At 36.0% G+C, this 24,041-nt stretch overlaps 2 protein-coding genes across 7 annotated transcripts in view; both read right to left on the bottom strand.

Moving 5' to 3' along the window:
- Positions 1–9,853: 9,853 nt before the first annotated feature.
- The window catches only part of RhoGEF2 (Rho guanine nucleotide exchange factor 2), a 54,511-nt gene continuing 40,323 nt past the window's right edge, over positions 9,854–24,041 (bottom strand). For 3 of the 6 annotated variants that reach the window (XM_069036476.1, XM_069036481.1, XM_069036480.1), the window contains 14 exons: positions 19,709–19,859; positions 19,291–19,375; positions 19,183–19,229; positions 17,210–17,287; positions 16,401–16,600; positions 15,666–16,333; positions 15,361–15,595; positions 15,220–15,307; positions 13,291–13,550; positions 11,801–11,917; positions 11,448–11,630; positions 11,034–11,227; positions 10,815–10,976; positions 9,854–10,748 (listed from right to left, as the gene is read on the bottom strand). In XM_069036476.1, the coding sequence (XP_068892577.1) occupies positions 10,722–10,748; positions 10,815–10,976; positions 11,034–11,227; positions 11,448–11,630; positions 11,801–11,917; positions 13,291–13,550; positions 15,220–15,307; positions 15,361–15,595; positions 15,666–16,333; positions 16,401–16,600; positions 17,210–17,287; positions 19,183–19,229; positions 19,291–19,375; positions 19,709–19,859 (2,495 nt within the window). In that variant the 3' untranslated portion in view covers positions 9,854–10,721. The remainder of the gene's footprint in view (positions 10,749–10,814; positions 10,977–11,033; positions 11,228–11,447; positions 11,631–11,800; positions 11,918–13,290; positions 13,551–15,219; positions 15,308–15,360; positions 15,596–15,665; positions 16,334–16,400; positions 16,601–17,209; positions 17,288–19,182; positions 19,230–19,290; positions 19,376–19,708; positions 19,860–24,041) is intronic. The other 3 variants (XM_069036477.1, XM_069036479.1, XM_069036478.1) reach the window with 3 other exon arrangements.
- Positions 20,011–22,579, bottom strand: LOC138137282 (uncharacterized). Its single transcript, XM_069056604.1, has 2 exons — positions 21,775–22,579; positions 20,011–21,672 (listed from the first exon to the last, which is right to left on the bottom strand). The coding sequence occupies exon 2, from the start codon at positions 21,304–21,306 to the stop codon at positions 20,011–20,013; it is 1,296 nt and encodes a 431-aa protein (XP_068912705.1). The 5' UTR covers positions 21,307–21,672; positions 21,775–22,579.

Here is a 24,041-nt window from a genome sequence, read left to right as displayed (position 1 = left end):
TAAGTGACATTACAAACATCGAAAATGAGAATGAGAGTGAATTTTTTAGTAATATTTATGTCAAGCAATCTATGAGTGGACAGAGTTTATTAAAAAATTAAATGTGCGCTTATGAAATGTCATACAAATGTCAACTACTATACACCACCCACATAAATTTTCGTACTATCGCGGCCAAAATACTTTGGTCGTCACTTTTTGACACTTCAAATGTAAATCAAGTATTAATGTCAATATACATGACAATTTCAAATTATTGTTGTCAAAAATATGGCACCTTCAGTTTTTGATAAATATACATAGAATCGCCTTACTTGCTTCTGAAGGTTGTCTAAACCGCGACCATGTTGATCTTTTGCTTTTGAACCCTGCCTCCGCAGCTGGGATTTACCCCACCCCTATGACACTGATACATTAAAATAATTTTGACACTAGTAAAAAATAAGGTTAAACTTCCTAAAGTTTGCTTTACAATTGAATGTCATTTATGTCACATTGACGACCAAAGTATTTTGGCCGCGATAGTACATACACTGCCGCTCAAAAAATTCCGGACACTTCATTTTTTTAAATTTAAAGTACTTCATTTATTTTTTGTGAAAATTTAAGTCAAGTAATCAATTAAGTAATGACTTAGCAGGGATTTAAAAGAAAATGCTAATTATTATATTGTAGGTGAGTACTATTGGGGACAAAATACTTTGGTCGTCATTTTTCCGTCACTTCAAAAAAAAATAATGTAAACCAAGCATTAACGTCAAGTTAACATCGATGACAATTTCAAATTATTGACTTTTCTCTTGTCAAAAATATGCCACCTTCCACCGTTCAAAAATTTAGAATTGTCTCCCTCGCTTCTGAGAGATGTCCATGAACCAAATTGCCTTGTGGAAACCTTTTCAAGTTTTCCTCCTTGGAATTTCTCATTCAGTGGCCCATTTTTCGATATTTAATATTTTGCAATGACGAGTCTGACAGTGACAGTCAGTGACAATGGTTGACAGTAAAAGATAAGGTTAACCATCCTAATGCTTGATTTACAGCTTTATGTCACTCAAATAACTTTGACGACCAGAGTAATTTGTCCCCAATAGCGATCAAAAAATTTTGGACACTAATGTCATCGTGCTGTCATACATTCTAAAACGACCCTTATGTATTAATAACCTCAATTTTGATTGTGTCAATTTTAAAAATGTGAATGTCAAATTTACCGAGAAAATATTCAAAAACTTGTAAAAATCAGACAAATGGAATAGAACGTGGTTTTAATTAATAAAAAATATAAAACAAATACCCAAATGTACTCGCATATTAAAAAAAATATATTTTAAACCGGTGTCAATTTGACAACAATTTCATCTTTCATGTGACAGTTTGAATAAAGCATGATTTAGAGTAATTTTTTTAATGTGACAGTAGTTTGATGTCCAAAATTTTTTGACCGCCATAGTACATCAATAGGTCATCATTCCGGGAATGCGTTTATAAGTTTGGAATATTGAAAAAATACCTTTTAGATTACAAGATTAAAAAAATAACCTCAAATATTTTACACTAACCATGTCAGACCGCGTCTAAAATGGCTGCCGTCAAAAAAAAAACAGCGTTTAGTTGAAAACGTCATTTCGTGAATGGTCATTTTGGGAACGTTCCCGGACATGATGGCATGTTTTCGAAATGATAATGATGTTCCCAGGATGACTGTTTCGTTCTTGGAGTGATATCTGCTATTGCAATTTCTCAATAAATTTACTGTTTACATTTTCAACAAGATATTATAGGTATACTTGTTGTTTTTATCATAGCAATATGGAGTGTCACGAGGCTGAAAATAGCAAAAAAGACCGAAAAAGTTACTAAAAAGAGATAGTTCGTCTAACTTGCGTGGTTTAATCGATCTCTAAGAACAATTTTATCAATATTTCAGTGTATTATTGTCATTTACACCAAAAAACTTCCAATATTAATGTTCAAACTCTACTTTTTAACATCTGTTGCAGATGTAATTGCATCCGTTACCTTGAATTACCAATTAATACAAAATTCCCTAGAATTTGAAAATTAAAAAATTAAAACAAGGGTGCTAATTCGAAAAAATAACATAAAAAACTCGTTGTATAAGGGCATTGGCGCACTCGTCCCATAGAAAACTCCCCTGCGGCTCGTTTTCTACATTTGGGACTCGTGCGCCAAATCAACCCTTATAAAACTCGTTCTTTAATATACTATTCTCAAACGATTAGATACCAATTGATCTTTTCATTTTTTAATGAATCCAAGACTGATTTTATTAAGACAATTTTCAGTTGTCATTACCTGACATCTATCATGTATTTGTGTTTAAATAAAAATAACCTACAAAATTTAGATTAATTTAGATATCAACTAAGGATATTTTATTTTTCTTTAAATAAATGTAAATGATCCACGAAGGCGATGAAAATGTATAACTGGTTGCGTTTCAATGTTTGTAAGGCCCATTATTACTCGTGAATAACTCTGTATAATAACCACCTGTTGCATTCTATTGATTCAAAATGATTTGGGTAACTGACAACTACACTGCCGCTCAAAAAATTCCGGACACCTACAAAACTGTTATTGTGGTACTGTTACGATCATAAAATTTTGGACATCAAACTTCTGTCACATTAAAAAAATTACTCTAAATCATGCTTTATTGAAACTGTCACATGAAAGATGAAATTGTTGTCAATTTGACACCGGTTTAAAATATAATTTTTTTAATATGCGAGTTCTATTCCATTTGTCTGATTTTTACAAGTTTTTGAATATTTTCTCGGTAAATCTGACATTCACATTTTCAAAATTGACACAATCAAAATTGAGGTTATTAATACATAAGGGTCGTTTTAGAATGTATGACAGCACGATGACATTAGTGTCCAAAATTTTTTGATCGCAATAGTACGCTCTGTACCTAAATAGTGAATTGAAAGATACTTATCACGTAATTATAATTAATTTGGCGAAAAACACTTATGACAGCCGGTTATAATATCATCTCCTACTACAAACTAGGCTACAAACTGCGGCTAGCACCAAAAGGCTGTGTTCATTATAAATTCTTTTCAGCTAGTTACAACTGCGTTCACTGAAATGATGCAAACTTTGTCGGACAAAATATTTAAGCATATTTCTATTTGAATTAATTAGATTTTTTGAATAATACTTATAACAATTAGATGTTAAATAAAATTGGCCGCTGATAAGTAGTGGAAACTGTTAAATATCGTTTATTTTATGGGAATTCCTGGTGTTTGTTTCTAAGGATCGATCCTTGGGACGCGTTCTCGAAATGATTTTCCATACATATATCTTGAAATAATATTAAATACTATTTACTTTTGAAATAGATTGTATGATGTACAGTTAAAACAAATAAATTTTAGTATTTACTAATGTTCACTTGTGCAATAAAATGGTATTTTTTGTAATTTATTTGCTGCCGAAGCAAATTTTCCACCTTGGTGATTTTGAGCCTGCAGTGTCATATAGTGGTTAGCAGTATTTAGAAAGACGTTATTTTGACATCTAAGTGTCAATTTTTAGCACATAGACGGTAATAACGATTGCACTTTACGTAAATTGCGAACGTATACCGCAAGACGTTAACGTTATTTTTGACATTTCTCATATGTCAACAGTTTGACAATTCAAAAAGGTTTGAGTGCGATTTGACCGAAATAAGTTAGAAATGAAGTGATGAATATCATCATCATTTGCACCACCTAAACTTGCAGCTTCTAAAATTTCGTCCATTTTTGACACTACTTGTCTTTTAATAACGTTAACGCCTTGATAAATTGCAATAACTTTAAATCACTATGCCGTTAAAGCGTAGCGTTATTTCATAGCGCATGCATTTATTAACCTATTACTTAAATAAAGTTTGAATGCGATATCTCTCTAATGCTAAAGTGTCACTTCATTGTCATGGCATCTAACGAGCAGACCAGCGTCCGTGAAGTTATTATCTCCGCTGATGAGAGTCTGTGAAGTTATTATCTCCGCTGAGGGCGTCCGTGAAGTTATTATCTCCGCTGATGAGCGGCTGTAAAGTAAACTAGCTAAATCATTTGAAATTCCTACCTGGTTTTTTAACATTTCTTAAATAATTTGTTATGAAGGTTTGAAGAAAAAATAGTACCTATATGTTATTCGGAGCAAAAATGGTTTTATGTGCTTTGGCTGGTTTGTCTGCCTCACTGCGTTCGGCAGCCAATCTACCAGCCGCAGCACATAAAACTTCATTTTTGCATTTTGCATTTGGTTGCATCGGGACGTTGTTAGGCCTATTATTATTACTCGTGAATTCCCCGTATTACGGTTGGCTTCAAAGAAAACGGGAACTGTCAGAAAAAGTTCTGTCAGATTTTATTAAATTTGTATAGTCTGAAACGGCTTTTTAGAATTTAGGTTAAAAAACTGCACTTATGTGTCAGAAATGCTACTATCAAACAGACACAAATTGACATAAATTGACAAATTAAATTTCCAATTCACATTAGGTCAAATTTCATTTCCCGTTTTTTTTGAAGCCAACTGTACATATTTGTCTATTTACCTAGAATATACAGGATATTTCAAGAGTGACAATGAGCCCGACGGAATTGAAAATGCAACCCACACTACATTTCCGAAAAAAGCTGGCTACTGAAATTAAAATAACCGTCTTTTTTTGAAAATGTATTGTGGGTTTCATTTTTAATTCCGTCTGGCTCATTATCACTCGTGAAATACCCTGTGATTTTGATGTTCTGCGTGATTCATCAGCAAATTGCGTTCTATTGTCAAAACACGCCGAACACGCACCCTCCATGTCGGTGTTGCGCTCGTTGATATCTTTGGTCCATCGCTGAACATTTCGAAGGGACATTGATATTGATTGAAATTCGATAAGAAGTACCTAAACATTTTTTGCAATTTTTTTCTTCTGTTGTGTTGATTACAATTTAATTATATCTAACAGTTTTTTTAAACGTTTTCAAACTGCAGAAAGTTGTATCGCGTGTCAGGAGTGACAAAGTATGCCCCTAGTTAGAAGACGTAATCAATTTCACCAATTAAAGTCTTTTGAACGAGGGCGCATTGGTCTACGAAAAGCAAGATTTTCGTACCAATAATTTGCAGCTCAGATTAACGGAAAAGTGAGCTCTGTGTTGCATTGTTGTCAGGCATGGTTTGAAACAGGAAGAGAAGCTCGTGTTCCCGGGTCAGATCGACGAAGAAAGAACAGCAGCTCAAGACCGATATTTAACAATAATGGCATTAAGGGACCGTCACAGTTCGACACGTCGAGTAGGACATGAGTGGTTTGGTGTTGAGGGTCGGCATATACACATGCGATCCATATATCGTCCCATTAAGTCGTTTGGACTTCAGTCGTAGGTACCGTCTACATTTGGTGCTGCCTTTAACAGCTGAACACAAACGGCAACGTCTAAAATCTGTTCACTTTGTATTGAACGTCAGTGGTGCAAATGACTGACCTGTTGCTATGACAACTCATATGAAAGTTAATGCCAAGTGTGTGCGATTTGCACCACTGACGGTCAATACAAAGTGAACGGATATTAGATTGGTGCCACACACGAGAACACTAGGACATCGAATGGAACACTATTGTTTTTTCTGATGAAACCCGCTTTTGTTTGGGACATCATGACGCTCGGCAAAAGGTTACGAGACGACGTGGTGAATAATTTTGGAGGCATTATGGTTTGGGGCGCTATGTGTTACGGAAGTAGATTTCCTCTGAGATTCATCCAGGGCTCCATGACTGCACAGCGATACATTCAAGAAGTTTTGCAACCGGTAACAATTCCTTTTGCATGTGGCCACAAAGGAACCCTCTACGCTAGACCACATATTGCTCAGATATTTATGCAATGTCTAGAAGAAGCTGGCGTAGATGTTGCTTCCGTGGCCGCCCAGTTCGCCAGATCTATCGCCCATCGAACGTGTGGGACATAGGAAAGATTTCAAATTTAGCCTCCACAGACACAACTTAGGTATGAATTTCAGATCGTGGGGTAGTGTGCCTCAGGAGGATATCGCTTACCTCATCAGATCCATGCTTCGTCGTGTGGCAGAGTGGATAAACACACGTGGAGGGGCGACTAATTATTAACATTTCCATTGTTTTGTAACACAAATTTGTTCCAATTTTCATCGTTTGCATTTTTAATAAATTATTACACCAAGTTTCGTCTTAAAAATCAAACCCCTTCTGTTTCTTTTTTTTTGTCATTTATAATTTTTGTACTATCGCGGCCAAAATACTTTGGTCGTCAATGTGACATAAATGATATTCAATTGTAAAGCAAGCTTTAGGATGTTTAACCTTATTTTTTACTGTTGTCAAAATAATTTTAATCCATCAGTGTCGTACAGGTGGGGTAAATCCAAGCTGCGGAGGCAGGGTTCAAAAGCAAAAGATCAACATGGTCGTGGTTTAGACGACCTTCAGAAGCAAGTAAGACGATTCTATATTTATCAAAAACTGAAGGTGCCATATTTTTGACAAGAATAATTTAAAATTGTCATGTATATTGACATTAATACTTGATTTACATTTGAAGTGTCAAAAAGTGACGACCAAAGTATTTTGGCCGCGATAGTACTATAGTTCATTTTTTAATGCTGTAGAAAAAGTCAGGCAACCCAATATATAGTCATCAAGGCTGCCTAGATACCTTATAGCTATTAAGACAACAAGTGTTTTATAGACGATTTAAAAATCGAGATCGTAGTTTAAATCAGAGCGACCGCAGGGAGCGAGGATTTAATAGATCGAGATTTTTAAACTATAAAGCACGCGTTGTCTTCAAGATTTTTTCTAACACTAACATCTTATCAGAAATTTTAATAAATTCAGCAATTATTCGAGGCGCGTCACAATACACAAAATGCGGAGGTTGCCGTGGGCACTATGGTAATAATATCAACAAATTTGGAAAAAACAATTTTCATCGTTGAAATGTGCCAAAACATTCCAGAAGAAATAAGAAAAAAGAGGCAATTTGTTACCAATGAAATCTAAAAATGCATACGAAAAGGTGTATGTTTCGTTTCAAGGCCGGAACAATAAAATCACGGAGGTAGCGGAAGATGTCATTTTGGCTTTTCTTGATATGGGGTAAGTGTGTAGAACTTCATTAAAAGTTAATTCACACTACGGCAAGAACCATTTGAAGAAAATGTAAAGATTGCCAGTTTTCGATGGCCGGGCACTTGCATTGGATGAAACAGCAGAAATTAAAGAAGATGTTAGGAACAAGAGCGCGAAGCTAATGTGACAGTTCCAATTCAATAATTGTACTTTTCACTTTTGTGATAATTACTGTAAAAATGATGAATAAAATGTTACTTGAATAATATGTGAGCGTATTTTATGACTCTATAAGATACGTTGCTATTGACGACGTGTCTTATAGAGAAAAGCGTATTTTATGGGAAACATAAGGTGTGAGCTCAAATGCACCATGGAAACAGTATAAGATATTAGTGTTAGAAAAAATTCATTTATAATTGATATGGATCCACGATGCCGCTAAAAATTCTGTTTGTCAAAATTCCGTCAGTCTGACAAGATTTTGACATTCGATAAAAAAAATTTAATTGGAATTCGAAAACGTGTTTAATAATGTGTTTAATCTAGAATTCATGAATAAAAAAAGCAGTAAGTTAATAAATAGAAACAATAATTAACGATAACTCAGACATATGATGGATTTAAAAAATCAACTATCATCTTCGAATTCTTCCGGTTAATCCGAATCGTCATCAGACTCTCCAAGGTGTAAATCAGTGGTTCCACGGTCACTTCAATACACACATCCAATTCCCACCTCTACTCTTCTTTAGTTTAACCCTATCCCCTACCTTAAGTTCCACATGTTCATCATAGACATGTTTGTAAATGTTCAAAATCATGTTTTTCGAATACGGGATAAGGGCGACTTACTTTTTCGTTGAATATAATTTGTTCTGTGCAGCTCATCGATAATCAAGTATAAAAAACCTTGACCAAACTAGCCTTTAAATTAATACCTAATTGACAGTGATACGAATTGGCATTAATGCATTTATTGTGGCATATGGCATCATGGATTGAAGTAATTTACAAAATTGAAATAGGAATCTATAGTGAACTATTGAAAGTGTATATTTGGCTGCCTGACTTTTTCTACAGCATTAAAAAATGAACTATACTGACCACCAAAATTAACGCATCACTTGTATTTTTACGGTTTTTTTGAAAAGTTTTACTTTAAAGCAAAAAATTGTTATACACACTGAAAGAAAATAGAGGAAAAACATAGATCATTCTACAAGAGTAATTAAAATTTCCACCCACTGTGTACAAAAATGAGCAAAAATATCGTTTTTGCTCGATTTTTAAATTTACTCGAAAATAATTTTTTAGTAACAGTTGAAAAATTGAATCAGTATTGACATCAATCTTCATTTACTTTTCACATGGGTGATGTTAGGAACAACTTCGCATTTAAAAAGTCCGTGCAAGTGGTTTTGTTAGCTCAGAATTAACTGAGTCGGAGGTCTATAGCATATCACTTTGGTATGAATCTACCGTATCTAAAGTTCTAAGAAGACATCGGGAGACTGTACGGCACACAAGGAGACGGGGACAAGGCCGAAAACGGATCACAATACTTAATTAAGGTTAATAAGCATTAGAGAAGGGTTTCTCACTGCTCTCCGACTTCAAGATCGCATGTTAGACAATATGCACTCCGCCTGGATGAAAATACTGTTAGAAAATGACTAAAGGAGGATCAGATACATCCGAGAAGACCAGCCACTGAATCCAAGTTAACTGCAGCTCTTCGGAGGGTCCATTTAAACTTTGCATTAGAACATATCAATTGGGTCGAACAAGATTGGCGCAGAGTTTTGGCCTTCGATGAATCCAGGTTCTGTCTATACAAGTCTGACGGACAGGTTGTGTATAGACGACCTGGTGAGTGATATGCGCAGTGTAATTTCGTTACTAAAGAGAGTTTTGGGGGAGGGTCAATAATGGTATGGATAGAAACATCTTTAGACGTAGCTACAGAGTTGGTGGTTTTAGATAGACGCAATTTAAATGCACATCGATGTAGCACGAACATCTTGGAACCTGTTGTTGTACCTTATGCCCCATTCGTAGGACAAGACTTCATTTATATGCATGATAATATACGGCCACATATTGCAAGGGTAATTTCCGACTAATTCAGGACTATTGAAATATCAGTTATGAAGTGGCCAGCACGTAACCCTGACCTCAACTCAATCGAACACTTATGGGATAATATGGAAAAACTGTTATAGGCAATGTAAGGACGTCCAAATGACTTCAGTCAGCTAACAAGAGCACTTCTGGATATTTGGCAAAATATACACTAAAATCATAACAGAAACCTCATTTTTAACATGCCACTACGTTAATGAGCTTTAATTAACGCCCGAGGGGACAATACAAGATTTCAGGAAAATAATCTTTAAATTTCAATGGTTTTTTCGATTTCTCATTTTTACTGGTGATGTTACCTTTTCGAATTTTTGTATTTTTTTTTACATTTATGTGCTCTTTTTTGTAAGAAAATGTGTTGAAAATATTTCCCATGGTTTTTTTAAATATTTCAAAACTTGCTTTTTTAATTAAAAAAATCAAAGTGATGCGTTAATTTTGGAGTTGTGTATAATAACAATAATCTGCAAGTAAAAAATATTGACAATCATATCACATATTGTTTAAAAACACCAGCACCATGCTGTCTCCAATAAGTGGATTCATTAGACTATCAATAAAAGAAAAAGATTGTTTTAAATAGTTTATTATGTAGCATTATTATTTTTTATATAAATATGTGTACTTAACAAGTTTTTAATAATTGCAATGTCATTCATTATTATATAATTCGCTATAAATATGTTGATACAATAAAGTAAAAAATGATACACTTTACATCTATAAATGCGATCTTATAACAAAAATGCATTTCAAAGAAGCGGTTATACAAAAGCTAGACAACATTTAACAAGTTGTGATTATCTCATTAGATAACATTGTAAAATGAGGTAACAAAGTAGACAACATACACATAAAAACAAAACATACATCATAAACTCTTATATGAAAAAACCTGGAGCTTTACATAATCAAATTGTTTACAACTATTATGATAACGCAATATTTGAATGTCACGAAAAGCTTTGCTTTGAAATGAAATGGTTTGACATCAACGCAATTAAAAGAAATGTATGTAAATACGAAATTCGATTAATAGCAACAAACAAATCGATTTTGTGAGAGCATTATACTTACTCGTTAATGCTGATATACATTTATTTGAATGATTTTTAGACCGTTCAGGCCTTGTCAAATTGAGTACTAGCGACTTATAATAATGAACAACAGTAAAAGCATTATTGCACCCATTAAAAAGAAGGGAAAGAAAAACGTATATCATGTTCACATTAACTTAGAAGGACCCGGTGTATAAACACGCCGTGTACGGTTCTTTATAAAAAATAACATGAATAAGAAATATACCTAGGCTCTTTTACAAGATTACCTACAAGATAATAATAATAATAAAATTAGCATATAACAAATATAATTTCTTCTTTATACAAATTGTCTGCATCGATATTCAAGGCCCTATATTGGGTGTTCTATTATCACGTTAGCTCTCTGGTTCTGCTGGACTTTCCTAAAATATAACGAAATAATCGTTTAACGAAAAAAAAAAGAACAAAATTAAAAGAGTACCACCAACCTTAATACTGTCCAAGTCCGACTGAGGTTCTGGAATAGGCGATTGAGATACGTTGTCTTCATTAGGCCCATGAAGCATCTGCTGTTCATGAAGGCGTTCTCTTAGACGATACAATTCTTTCCTAAGCCTATCGCGTTCCTCTTCAACTTGTTTTACGTCACTCTGAAAGATCAACCGGACAATGTTTGCAAAATATTACCAGCAAACTCGAACACTTACTAGAAGGGTAGTTAGTTGAGTACTTAATGAATTGGCAACGTCTCTAACATGATTGGCAGGAATGGAAGGTGGTGAGATTGTCGGCTGTAAAACTTCCTGGCTTTGGCAAGCGAGGTGTTTGCCTCCTGTAGCTGATATAGCTGTTGCCTCCGTCACATTTAACGCTTCATTGACGGCTAGGTGCAGCTGATCCACTGCAAGTTTTTGTTATACAGAAACAAAACTTTCAAAATAACACTGTTAGCAGACAATGTCGTCATTGACAAGTAAAGCATTAGCGGCTAATTTTAATCTGAAAAATACAATTTCTGTCCTTCGTAAAGCAATTTTTTTCGGGTCCTATTTCAATGACAACAGGTTAAATCAGATTATTATCTTGCAATAAGATTCATGACAAGTCTTGTGTTACCATACCTTGATAAACAGCAGCTAATACGCGTTCCGCTAGATCTTTGGAAGGCCTCGTTTCCTGCGTATCACTGGCCATATCAGCAATAAGATGGAAGTGCTCTCTGGGTATGCTTAGCAAGTCGGCAACCAGGCCTTCTTTGTCTTCTAATGCCCGTCGCACTTCTTCATCTTTTCGACGAATTTGTTCTGTCAAAACGAACGTACAATTAAGAAAAACCGTTGTTTTTAATTAAAAAATCGTCAGAATTGTATTACCACGATCCGTGTACAATTATTTGCAATTTGTTCATGCAGTGTTTTAAGATAAACAAGTCAATGAAGCTTTAAAACAAAATGTGAATACCCAAGAAGCATACCTAGTGGAGTTAACCTTGATTCTGCAGTGTGCACTGGTGGTACTTCTACGTGGACCTGTGAAGGCTGGATGAGAGGCCACTCATCCACTGTTATTTTCGTTTGAACACCGCCACCTTCTAAAACCATTACCGTCAAATTTTAAGTTGTTTATAAGCGTCAGTAACGCTATTACTTTTAATTTTATTGGTGCTTACGGTGAATTTTGTATTTGATACTAAATTAATTTAAAACATTTCAACGATCGCTATTCAACGCAAAAGAATTTCGATCGTATCATTCTTAGTATCAACTACATGAATTGCACAGAGAGAGTGAGTAATTTACAATAGATTCACAACGAAAATGCTGTGATCAGGCGGTTGGTATTTTTAAAATCAGTACTATTGATACACTTTAATATAGATCTTTGAAATTACGACGTAATGTTTTTGATGAATTTTTGTGTCTAAAATTAGACGGTTTACCTATAATAATCCGTCTTTAATTATCCGAGGTCATTTAAAGTACTAGTATACAATGACGTACACTATAAATTCAACAAAAAAATAAATAAGTGTTAAATTGTCTCAATTTTTCTTTTATTCTCGACTTTATTTGTTAAACAGAACATCACTGACAAGTATATTTATGTAATGGTTACCATCGATGCGTTATTTCGGCAAAAGTATTTACAACCATAAACATTTTGCGGCTTTTTAAAACTGCAGACCATATATGACTACCGGCTAAAGTACATGTGTCAATATTTACGTTAAAATTTTTAATTTTCTGTTGTGATTGTGTTGTAATGTATAATTTAAAAACATTCGAAGGTTATTCTTGTTTTTTCAAATTTTCTTGGTAATAATTGAAATACATACCAATGATAGGTATGTATTTCGATATTATTGCAATTAAATAGAGGTTTGAAATCCAACCTGAGAACGTAACAATTTATCGAATAAGTTATTCGTGTAGTCCTCAAATTTGTTTTCATAGCTCATCGTTTGGTAAAGGTTTAAAAAATAACAACGATATGAGGCCAACTAACTTGTTAGAATATTATAAGCTTAGGATACGGCAATCCTTGTCAAGTAGCGACGTGCACAAGAGCTAACGACTACAGAACTAGTTAAATTGTGAGATTTGTGCTTCTCGTAAAAGCGCCGTGATTATTATACACCAACTTATGTGGGTTAATATCAGGAATTAAAGTGACTGCCTCGTTCCTTAAAAATATATTCTACCTGTTTCAACGAAGAAACTGTAATAATAATTTGTTACTTCGCTTTTTTTGAATTACTTACATTTTTTTAGAAATTTCTGCAACCATTATAAACCTTGGAATATTCATGCAATAAAGGTTAAAATATGTGTTTGTGCCTTTACTTTTAGAACGATAAAGTCAGGTAGCCGGCACAAGGTTAAAGTATTATCTAATTCTAACTTATCGCATTGGCGTAATGTAGTGAGCGTGTACTATATACACCGTAAAAATAAACATACGAACCTGAAGAACTAGCAACTTCTTTAGTATCAGCAGATCCTTCCTCCTGAGCGTCACTGAACACTTGTTCATCGTCTTCTTCTTCGTCTTCGGGTGCATTATCTGCACCACCGATAGTTTCTGCCCTTTCTGCGACATCGCGCGCACTCGGTAATTCCTGTACAGTTTCCGATTCGTCCGAATCAGGTTGTGGTTCTGGCCTCTTCGTTTTCCCTTCTCTTCGGTTGTGCGCATCTGCCGCGTCCGAAAAATGCTTGAACCACCTACGATTTTTGTATTTCAAGCACACGAACAATTTATCATAAAAATTAATAACAACCCTGACAGCGAATGGATCATGATTAACTAACTCCGCTAAAGTTAATTCTCGGGAGAAATCTAATACGTTATCTCACTATAGAAACACAGCCGTATTAAAATAGCCCAAGTTTATTATAATACACCTTTCGGATAGAAACACGTGTAGGTTTGTACAAACTCTGGTCACTGCCTGTCAGCGCTTGGTAACTTGCATATTTCAACCGAACACCTGAATCAAGTATTTAAAATTGACCGATCAAAATAAAGTCGACGTTACGCCAATTTTTTTTTTGGATTGGAACTACACTTGTTTGGCAAACAATCGGAGCATACCTGATTATAAGACTTCCGCGTCTTTTTTCACCGGAAGGACTAAGGTTGTTAAGACTACTTCTACGCTCGGGTTGCGACCCAGTCTGTTCGTCTTCGTATTCAGAAGTCAAAGACTGACGTCGAACGGGTACCATCGGCAAAGGTGGCGGCCACATATTGCACTGCCCGCTGTACAGTTATGCTGTACTTATACAAGTAAATATTTAAACGGTCAAGTATACAACGCTCGCCATCCGCTAAAAATACAACAACCCGCAAGAAAAACCAGCGAAGAACCAGGTGATAAACTGCCTTTAAAATGTTAACCTTATTTTAAAAATAAATAAACCGTGAAATTTAACGAAAAACTAATATCGCTTGCACCACGTCACAAAGTCGCACTAAAGTAAATCTTGTTCTGGTTGTTGCTCACATTGAAAGGTGGAAAGATAAAGTAACAAAATAGGCAACTAAATCGCTTAGCTTTGTGGAACAAGCTGAGAGATATGTAATGAGATTTTTAGGTATTTATTTACTTCCTAATGCAAAAGGAGAACCTGTTTACAATCTGTCATCATGTCATAATATTTACTTCAGGCCACGCAGATAATTATTAAAAAACAACATTATACTGTTTGAAAGTTTAAATGAAGCGCTGATGAGAGTCGGCCCAAAATACATAATTAATAAGGACACAGTTAACTGCGACTTGAAAAGCAACTTCTGTATTCTATTTTTAACCTTTCATAATGATTATTTAGTATTTCCCCCAATTTACAATGGGGTTTTGGGAATCCTAAAATCGTAAATACGTAAGAAAAATATGCTCACAGTGGCGTACTTAAATATACTCGTTCATTGGTTCTCGAAAAAAGATCTATTAAAAACTGATCGCAACAAATCCAAGTTTAACTAAAAATACTTTCAATTTGTTTTTTCATCCGGGTACAATCCTGAACAAATAAAGTTACTCTTTGGTTAGTTCGCTGTACCCAAAGAAATAAATAAGTGGGAACCTTTGTACGGCGAAAAAATTCCCGCATTATTGGTTAATACAAGTTATTATTTATTTACTGAAATACTTGCCAAAGTAGGTGTAGGTAACTCTTATCTTGAATTATAATCACAAATCACATGTGAAATATTTTATAACAAAGGCTCCGTGTCGAAATTTTAAGTGAAATTACAGGTAAACACGTACACCACAACATTATACTTGGTTGTAATGTTTCAATAAATAGAGCACATAACTTTAGCGGAATTTGTCGATATCTAATTAACTTTTTTTTTTCTTTAATTTAAAAATATCCTATAACTTACACATCTCTGTTGATATCATCATCAGCAAAGAGATCGTACATTTGAGTGCCGTTCATGGAAGTGTTGACTAGGAAGAGAGCTTTTTTACCTAATTTAAAAGAGACATTAAAATCGCACCACAATTAACGCGGAATAACTTACATGCTGCGTTATTTCGCACTAATAACGTAGACATTTTAATGATTGGTGAAAGGGGTTGTGGTTGGGTCGAAGATCCCGATTGGAAGAACTTTAAAAGGAACCTATCACCTTCTTTGTGTAAAATTACAATGGCTTCTTCTAGCAGTAATACATGTACAGGTACGGCCGCCTTATTTCCCCGCCTCAATTGCATATTACCCTCCCTGATTAATTTGTACCTTGTTAAATCCAAAGTCTACAACAAAATACAAATTCAGATAATTAAAGTTGAAAACAGAAAAACAACGATAAAAACGATTACTTACTTTAAATTCCTGAGTGATCGGGTGATCCGACCGCTCAAAGTTCGTTGTATCTAGGTGGCGTTGTATGTCTTCGAGACGTGCTTTATTGAAAGCCACTTTTGCAGCTTCATTTACGTAGTTTAAAATTTCTTTGGAAAAATTGTGCGCGCGCCTCAACTTGATTAATTCCTCTTGCGCATGCGGACTGGTTGTATTGGCTTCCACACTGCTGATCAGACGTTCCAACAGGAGAGGGTACTTGGACAGTCTTTGCATTTCTGTAGGTACTATCCCTTGCAACGGTAACCGCCTACACTGGCGTCTCTTTTCACATTCGACAAGAACCGCGTCGAACTTGGAATCTCTTTTACGTCTTTCTTTGATAAATTCGAGAGCTAATTGTTGTCTTTCACAGAACACGGCGGCGGCTTTCTGAAGACTCTCACCCGAACTGCCTCCAAACATGTTTACCAACATATCACCGAGATTACCAATCAGCGGATCTTCACGCCGCCTTCTTTTCATTTCCTTGTTGAACTTCGTGTGGACGTCGTACATTTCCCTGATGTTAGGAAAGATTAAATTTATTTCGTCTGCCTTCAAAACGTGACTGTCTTGGAGGGCCTTGTGGAAAATGTCACATAACACCCTAAGATTTCGCACGTGCGAATTCTCCGTATGGAACAGTTCTAAAATCGTTCAACAAAAAGAAACAATTAAGTCCTGCTTACAAGAAGGTACCGACTGTCCACGTACCATTAATTACGTCTTGCCTTTTCTTTTCGTGCGGCTGTAAATTACGTAACTCTTCTTCAGGAAAAAGCTTCTGCCAATTGACAGGCTCCATCTCAGTGTCACTTTCCCAATCAGAACTGGGTTTCCTGTCGCCGCCTCCTCCTCCCCCATCGGTAATAACGACGTCCCCACTGTTGCTTGGACTTTCCGAGAGTCGACCACTGGTAAGGACAAAAATTCTAGTAACTGTGCTTCATAATATTTGTGAACAAGCGGTGACATGAGCCAACAACACTCTAGTATTGAATCTTGTTCTATTATTTACAAAATTTTACACTTGATTTTTTTTTTTTGCCAAATTAAAAAAGAAAACTACAAACTGTCAGAAAGTTCTCTTTATGTAAAAGTAACGTGTCATCAAATTTGGATCCAAGAATTTGTTGATGTAATGGCGTGTCTTCAATTTGTAAAGTTGTTCTTAACTTTTTGTTATGTTAATTGACCGGATAAAAATTTTATGAACCAAAATAAATGTTGATCGAATGTAAATAAGAATTATTAGTTTAACTTGAAATATAGAATTTATGCTTGTTCAATATTTCTGATTATGGTAATCCGTTAGAGTGTTGTTCCTGTTCGCTGCGATAATTACGCAAATAATTAAAATGAAAATACTCGTAAATAAATATGGTTTACGCATTCATTCAATGTGTGTTCATATAAGCGCACGCATCATTTGTTCGCGTTTCAGTTCATAAAATGTTCATGCACCCACGCAGACACGCACTGTGAAGATCAGCGAAAAGCCCATTTTCTCTTCAACTACTTACTTGGAGGATATGCTAGAATTGGATGAACTACCGGAATCTGTATTTGACAAGCCTGGCTGATCCAACTCCACATCGCCACTACACAAACATTTAAACAGCCATTACTACAAACATTTCTATACGAATACCTACAATCATGACTAGCCATTTACTAAACAAATCAAGCTAATAAAACAATGTCCTTTCTGAAAGTTCTCCGTTAAAACATAATAAAATCTCGTGTATTTTGAACAGTAATGACTCATTGTTAACGTTCACTTTGACAAAAACCATGAAAGTTAGCCCACCTTCTTTTGTATTGGATTATCGGTTGCCAATTTAGGATGAGGGAATTAAATGTCACATTCAACGCGTTCTAAACGTGATCAAATTCATTCCTTATGTTGATTCTTATTGAGTAAAAATTCGTTCAATTTTGCAAAATGAAAATTGTTTCATATCTTTTTAAAACATCAGAACTGCTTTGACGATTACAATCGTAGCAGCTCCATTAATAATGGCGTCCGAAACAGGTATCGATTAGAATGTTCAACGGGAGCAAAAGCTAAGGCACGTACGAAGTCACCGAATTTTCTTGGCGTAGTGGTGCAAGAGTCTTCTTGTGAGGAAACTTATAATACGTTTAAAGATAAATGTTACTTTAAAAAAATCTATTTCGAAAATCTTATTGACACTAGAATAGTAGTTAGGGGTAATAAAATTTTAATGTTACGTCTTCGTTACGACTTTTACTTGTGAAAAGAAAAACAACTTTTTGAAATACCAATACCTAATTACATTTTCCAAAATATATTTATGTTGAACTTGTACCAATTATGTATTAATTAAAACTGAATAATGATTAATAAATTATGTATATCTGCCTTTTATCAAATTGAAATTGTGTTACATTGCCCACAAGTTATTTTTAAATTTGTCATTATTAAGACATAACTGTAATTTAAAAAAATCACTTTAGTTTAATTTGCCGCAAATTTTAACCAATCCAAACCAATCGGATTACTTCGAAATACGAAAATAGATAAAAATACTCGCAAAGAAATCTGTTTTGGATACGTCTAAATATAAATGACACCACTGCCGATACAAAGTCTCCAAGATGCAGTTAAGAAAAAGAATTTCAAAAATGTATTGTAGCAGCGTAATTTTCAACATCAAATTCATAGACAAAGGCGAAATATTGATTAATAATAAACGAGACCAAAAGATAAACGCGTTCGATGTTCGTTAAAAAATTGGACAACCACTTAATACAAAAGATTCGATTTTTTCCCAGAGTTTGCTAAACATAGATAACGAAAATAATCGTTGCAGCTTGTAATAAATATTTACAAAACTGAAAACTAAGGTAGGCTATTCGCATTTTCAAAGAGAACTCGAATGCTCGGCGTATTTGGTTCGAGTGGTGAAACAATTTTAAATGCAACATCAGAAATAGGTCGAAGTTAATCTCCCATTCGTGCTCCCTCTTGAAAACTAAATACGAAAGCTTATTCTGTTCTATACGTGAATGAACAAACACCTTTCCGATACTATCACAAAACTGAAGTCGGGGTTGTTCATCGCAGATTGCAAATACCCATCTAGTGGAGGGTCACCTGACTTCCAAACAAAACAATCTAAAAGCACAACACTGTTGATTTTTTTTCGATTGTATATTTTTTCGTGACGGCAAAAAAGTGCACGGTAAGGTGAAATTTTTTCGTTTGATTTGAGCACTATATATCTGTATATATAAAAATCAAGGTAAAAAAAAGTCGGATACGGTGCGGTTCGCGTCTGTTCATGGAAAAACGGGAGACGAAACGGTCACTGTCACTAAAATTCCGACGTTGGCCCGGCGGCACGATCTATAGACGTCGGCTTCGCATGCGCGCTTGGGGGGGCGGCGACCGGTAAGTCTCCCGTAAGGGAAAATAGCCGAATGGGGATGAGAAACTGCAAGGATTATCAGTTGACACGAATCGACTCACCTTGTCGTGTTATGAGATGGATCGCTGATGTTGCGCCTCTGTTTCCGCTGAAAATCAGAAATAGCCGGTTTCGTTCAAGCCAACTGGTACATTAACACCCCATCTCACCTTTTCCGTCGATTCTTTCACGCTTTCTGATCGGTTTATGTTGCTACTGGCTTTCTTCTTGTTTGCGGATGGAAAACTCGCGACACTGAAACAAAACGAGTTTAAACGTTACAAACCACTCGAGCTGTCCCTCCATAAAATGTGTTCTCTTGACTTTTCTGTCTTTACCGGATCGCACGTCGAATCACTTTCTGCGGACTGTTCGACTCTGACATTTTTGCTGCTTCACTCAAGCCTAGACAATGGTCGATACTATCTGGTTAACTATTAGTTGCACGATATACTACGAAACGATACCTGTTACATTACTAAACTAGACGATATCGCGATTTATCCTTATCAAAATTGTACGCGTATCAATTCAAGTACAACATTTTTTTTTTATATAGCGCTGCTTATCTCATTTCAATCAACTTACTTGTTAGTAGTGGATGTGTCGTTTTCTTGTTTATTTTGGCCGTGGTCGCCGCTCGCACCACCCTCTGCATTTTTCACGATTTCTTCCCGTACGATGTCTGGACGTCTGTCTGAGCCACTCCTTGACACAGGTTGGCTGGGCTTGGTTTCTCCTGAAATACAAAAAAAAGAAATGTTTACTACAATTGAAAATGTTTTCTACTACATATTTCAAACGTTGTAACCATCATAGGTCAGAGATTATCTTTTTTTTTGTCATAATAAATGATATTCCAAAAACGAGCTTATCAAAACCCATAAACGTCAAATACCTAAATCTGAATCGATCCTCGGCTGGTATTTGAGTTGTGCGTCTTCGGTGGCGGTAATTTTTTGCGATCCGCCGAACTTATCTCTGAATCCCCCAAAAGCAATAAAATCGAACTCGTCAAAAACGTCTTTACACCGTTTCTCTTTCACCTGTTCGAGAATACGATTACGACGCATTCTTAGAAGATTAAGATTGATTGCGCTACTTGATTTTGCTTTGGCTAAAATCGGTTTTTTTGCAATACCGTCGTCAATATCAGCAATGCCCGTGTTGGAAGAAGATTTCGTTACGCCAAACGTCCTGCTACAAATCTGCTCCAAATTCGAAGACTGTCGGATCAGCGGAAAGTCAAAATTCGTAGACTTTCTCACCTCGACATCTTCAGGTATCCTTTCGCAATTCGTATTCTTCTTCGAAACGTTAGTTTTCGATGGTAAAATGCCATTGTTTTCGGTTTTTGTTTTGTATATCTTCGATTTGACCCTTTTCAAATACGAATTTGACGAACTGTCAGAACTTTGTTTGGTTGCTTGTACTTGCTCCGTATTTTTGGCATTTTTCGCTTCCTTCGTGGTGGCGCTCTTGGTGTTCGCCATCGGATAACTCGAACCCTTCTTGTGACGTTTAGTTTTGGGGTCGACGTCTCCCTTATCAACGCCGGTTGCTTTAGCGGTGTCGCGCTCTGTTTTGGCCGTGGTACTGTCGCTTTGTTTCATGTTCAAATTTTCCAAACTATTTGTGGTTTTAAGTGTACCGTGTCTAAACAAATCGCTCAAGCGTCTCCCTTTTTTGGAGGTTTTATCGTTCGTGTACAGTTCCTCGGGTCCAAGAATTCCGCTCACTGCTCTCGTCAAAAGGACACCGTGCGCTCCGTTCTCGATAACGAAGCCATCGCTGAATCTTTTCTGGTTGCTGTTTTTAAGGTTTTGTTCAACGACTTCGGTTGACACATTTGTCCTCAACACAACATCTGCTAACTCGAGGTCGTCTGTGGGAATGATGTCATTTGGATCGACACTATCCAAAGCCGGTGGCGTCACAGCACTGGAGGAGGTGTTCTCGGGATTCGCAGGTCCACTCCCTTTATCCGCCACCTTCTTGCTTCCGCGATTTCGGTGTTTTCCGGATTTCTGTTGTTTCTTTCCGGTCGGAGCGCTTTCGGTGTCAGGGCTACCGTTGCCTACCGACTGGCCGTTTACAGATTTAGAGTTTTTCTGCTTCCGGTTCGTTATCTTATTTTTAAATGATGTCATGTTTGCGTTACGCACATCCGCCTGCTTTGACCACATAATTTTATTTGATGCACAATTTATTTATTAACATTGATTTAAACCAGTCCCAAATCTATATCACGCACGTCTTGTTCGCTCCCATTTTATAATTTCTAACACTCACACTCACACTTTTTTTTTTCGTCATCCGCCAACATTTAACACGTTGCGATTTTAAAGCTATAACAATTGAAAACGTTCACTGTATTATTACCGACTGAGGCACCCACATCCGGTGATCCGATTGGAATTTTTAATGTCTTATTAAAATGATTTCTCGTCAGTTTTGGAATGCTACTTCAATCAAGAACCGACATCAAACGGACCGTTTCATTTTGGCGAAATCAGAAAAACTGAGTTATTGTGGACTTAATGGCTTCGAGTCTGGAATTCGTTAATTAAAAACAATTAAATGAAATGATACAAAACAGACCATTCTTAATTAAACGATCTGATGACGAATGCTGATTGCAAAATGAAACGTACGTGACGTGTTGTAAATCGAATAAACCGACTGTTTGTGGAAAAAGTTTTATTTAGCACCAGTCACACATTCACAATTCTACACGAGTGTCCCGAAAATTCATTCCACTTGGGTGTTTGTTGTTATGCCCCTATGTGTGTTGTCATGGCGGCACATAACCTCACTTCTCCCGCCCAAAGGTTGTCAGTTAACTGCACAAATTCCAAGCAAATGATTCAATACAAAACCGTAATCGACACATTCAAGCGTGGAAGATACCTGAGCGGCCAATCCTCCGCCCAGAAACTCGCGAAACCACTAACGAAAGCAAACTCTATGGAGTGAGAAAACTGAGGCCGCCGATCCTTTGTCTGAGTTCACGTTGGCCAGACACTGACTGGCGAACTAAAAACATCACCAGCAAGCACTACAGCGTTCGCCCCGCGTTGCGTTTCCAGACATTTTGCGGCACAAGGCTCAAATCCCCACTGCGCCGCCTTCCTTTCCTTATCAGCTTACGAATGCATAGCATTGCGATAACGCAGCGTTTATTTTGCAAATTTACAAGACACATAATCGCGAACATTGTAAATTCGATTCGGTCGAACCGTATTGCACAGGTAAAAAGAACGACATCCATCGAAGTGATCGATACGAGGGAATCCTCAAAAGCGGATCTCATGAAAATGTAGTAAAATCTGCAGGGGTTTTCCCGATCAATCCGGTTTAATTTGTTGTTCGTGTAATGGGGGGAAAATCAACCACAACACCATTAATTCGATGTGTCATGGTCGTAAAACGTTATATTTTATCACTTCGGCTCTCCTATTTATCTAAGAGAAACGTAATAAAAACAATAACAAACAAAAACCTGTGTTGTGTATACGAGCATTCTGGAAGAGGAACAGTTGCCTGGGTTCGTGACCAACCGAGTGAACAGGTGAAGATGCTGGCTGTGTGGCATGAAATGAAAATAAAAGAATCGTGAAAGATATTATGGCTTGTTACGAAAGAATGCGACGGCCGCGACCTTTTCTGGTCTGCAATATTGGCGGTATCATCAAAAAGCGCCCAATTTGTGTTCGAAAATTTCCATCGTAATAGGAAGTTTACGTTGTGTTAGCGGAGGTTGGGTCGCAACCGTTCCTCTTGCACCTGCCGTCACTGTGGAGCTTCTGCCATTGGCAAGTCGAACATTTAGGCAGTGTATTTTTGGACCTATTACTCCAACTTGAACTTGAAAATTTTAAAGCTCTTGAACTTTTTCGAAATCTAAAGCAAGTCGTTTATATTTATCAACAAAATAACTCCATTATATTAAAATATCTTACGATGAAAGGCGGTTTACATTTGTTGCCAAACTGTTCGAATTCTATTCAATATATATACCCAATTTCATCGAATTTAAACCATATTTTTTACAGTTACTGCCAACAAATTTAGCTGATGGGAATAAACTATTGAAAATGATGAAAGCAAGATCTCCTTTAGTTCCTGTCTGAGTAATTGGGAGTGAAAAATATTAAACAAGCGACTGCATGTTTTCCTTCTGTTTGAAGTAAATTTTTTAGATTTTCGCAAATAAAAATTATGCAATATTACAAAAATGTAAACAAACAAAATGGAAAAGTGTTAAAGGTTGTTGTTAAGCTACCTAAATATCTTTTATAATGATTACCTTTTGTCATTCATGGGTGTTCATCGGGTGTTCGTTTAATTTTCCGCTCAAAGTTGGCGTTGAAGAGTTGATTGTGAACGCACAACTCGTGTAAAAACACAAACAACGGTAAGATTTAAACCGCTGATCCGTGATCCGTAGTGCATTCACAATCGACTCTTCAACGCCAACGTTGACCGAATATTTAAATAAACACCCGATAGTTCTCCTCGTGTTTTTAAAAGCATTTATGCAAATACACTACGAAATAAATGTTCATCATTTTGTAGGTTACCAGTTATAATAATTTGGTTAAATAATAATTGTCATCGTTAGTTTTCTAAAAATGTGTAAGTGTATCAAGGTAGAGCTACAAAGTTCTCTCGCACCTAAACGAAGGCTTCGATCTGTTTTCTGAAAGAACTGTTTACAACGGATACAGTAAATTTAAGTTTGAGAAAGTTTCATTTGCAAGCATGAGCACTGTTTGAAAAGAATGATAGAAGACGATAATAATCGAGTTATTTGTAGAATTATAGAATCCTTGTGGGATCACTTGGACATTAGGAAAATTTATTGGCGCTAAGTTACCGGTTTAACATATGCTCAAAAGCACAATGCGTCAAATGATGT

The sequence above is a fragment of the Tenebrio molitor genome, chromosome 1, assembly GCF_963966145.1.
Source record: "Tenebrio molitor chromosome 1, icTenMoli1.1, whole genome shotgun sequence".
Classification (NCBI taxonomy): domain Eukaryota; kingdom Metazoa; phylum Arthropoda; class Insecta; order Coleoptera; family Tenebrionidae; genus Tenebrio; species Tenebrio molitor.
This window is presented reverse-complemented; position numbering and strand designations above follow the sequence as displayed.

Coding starts and splice junctions, on each gene's coding strand:
- LOC138137282 (XM_069056604.1), bottom strand. CDS start 21,306: ATGTGGTCAAAGCAGGCGGATGTGCGTAACGCAAACATGACATCATTT.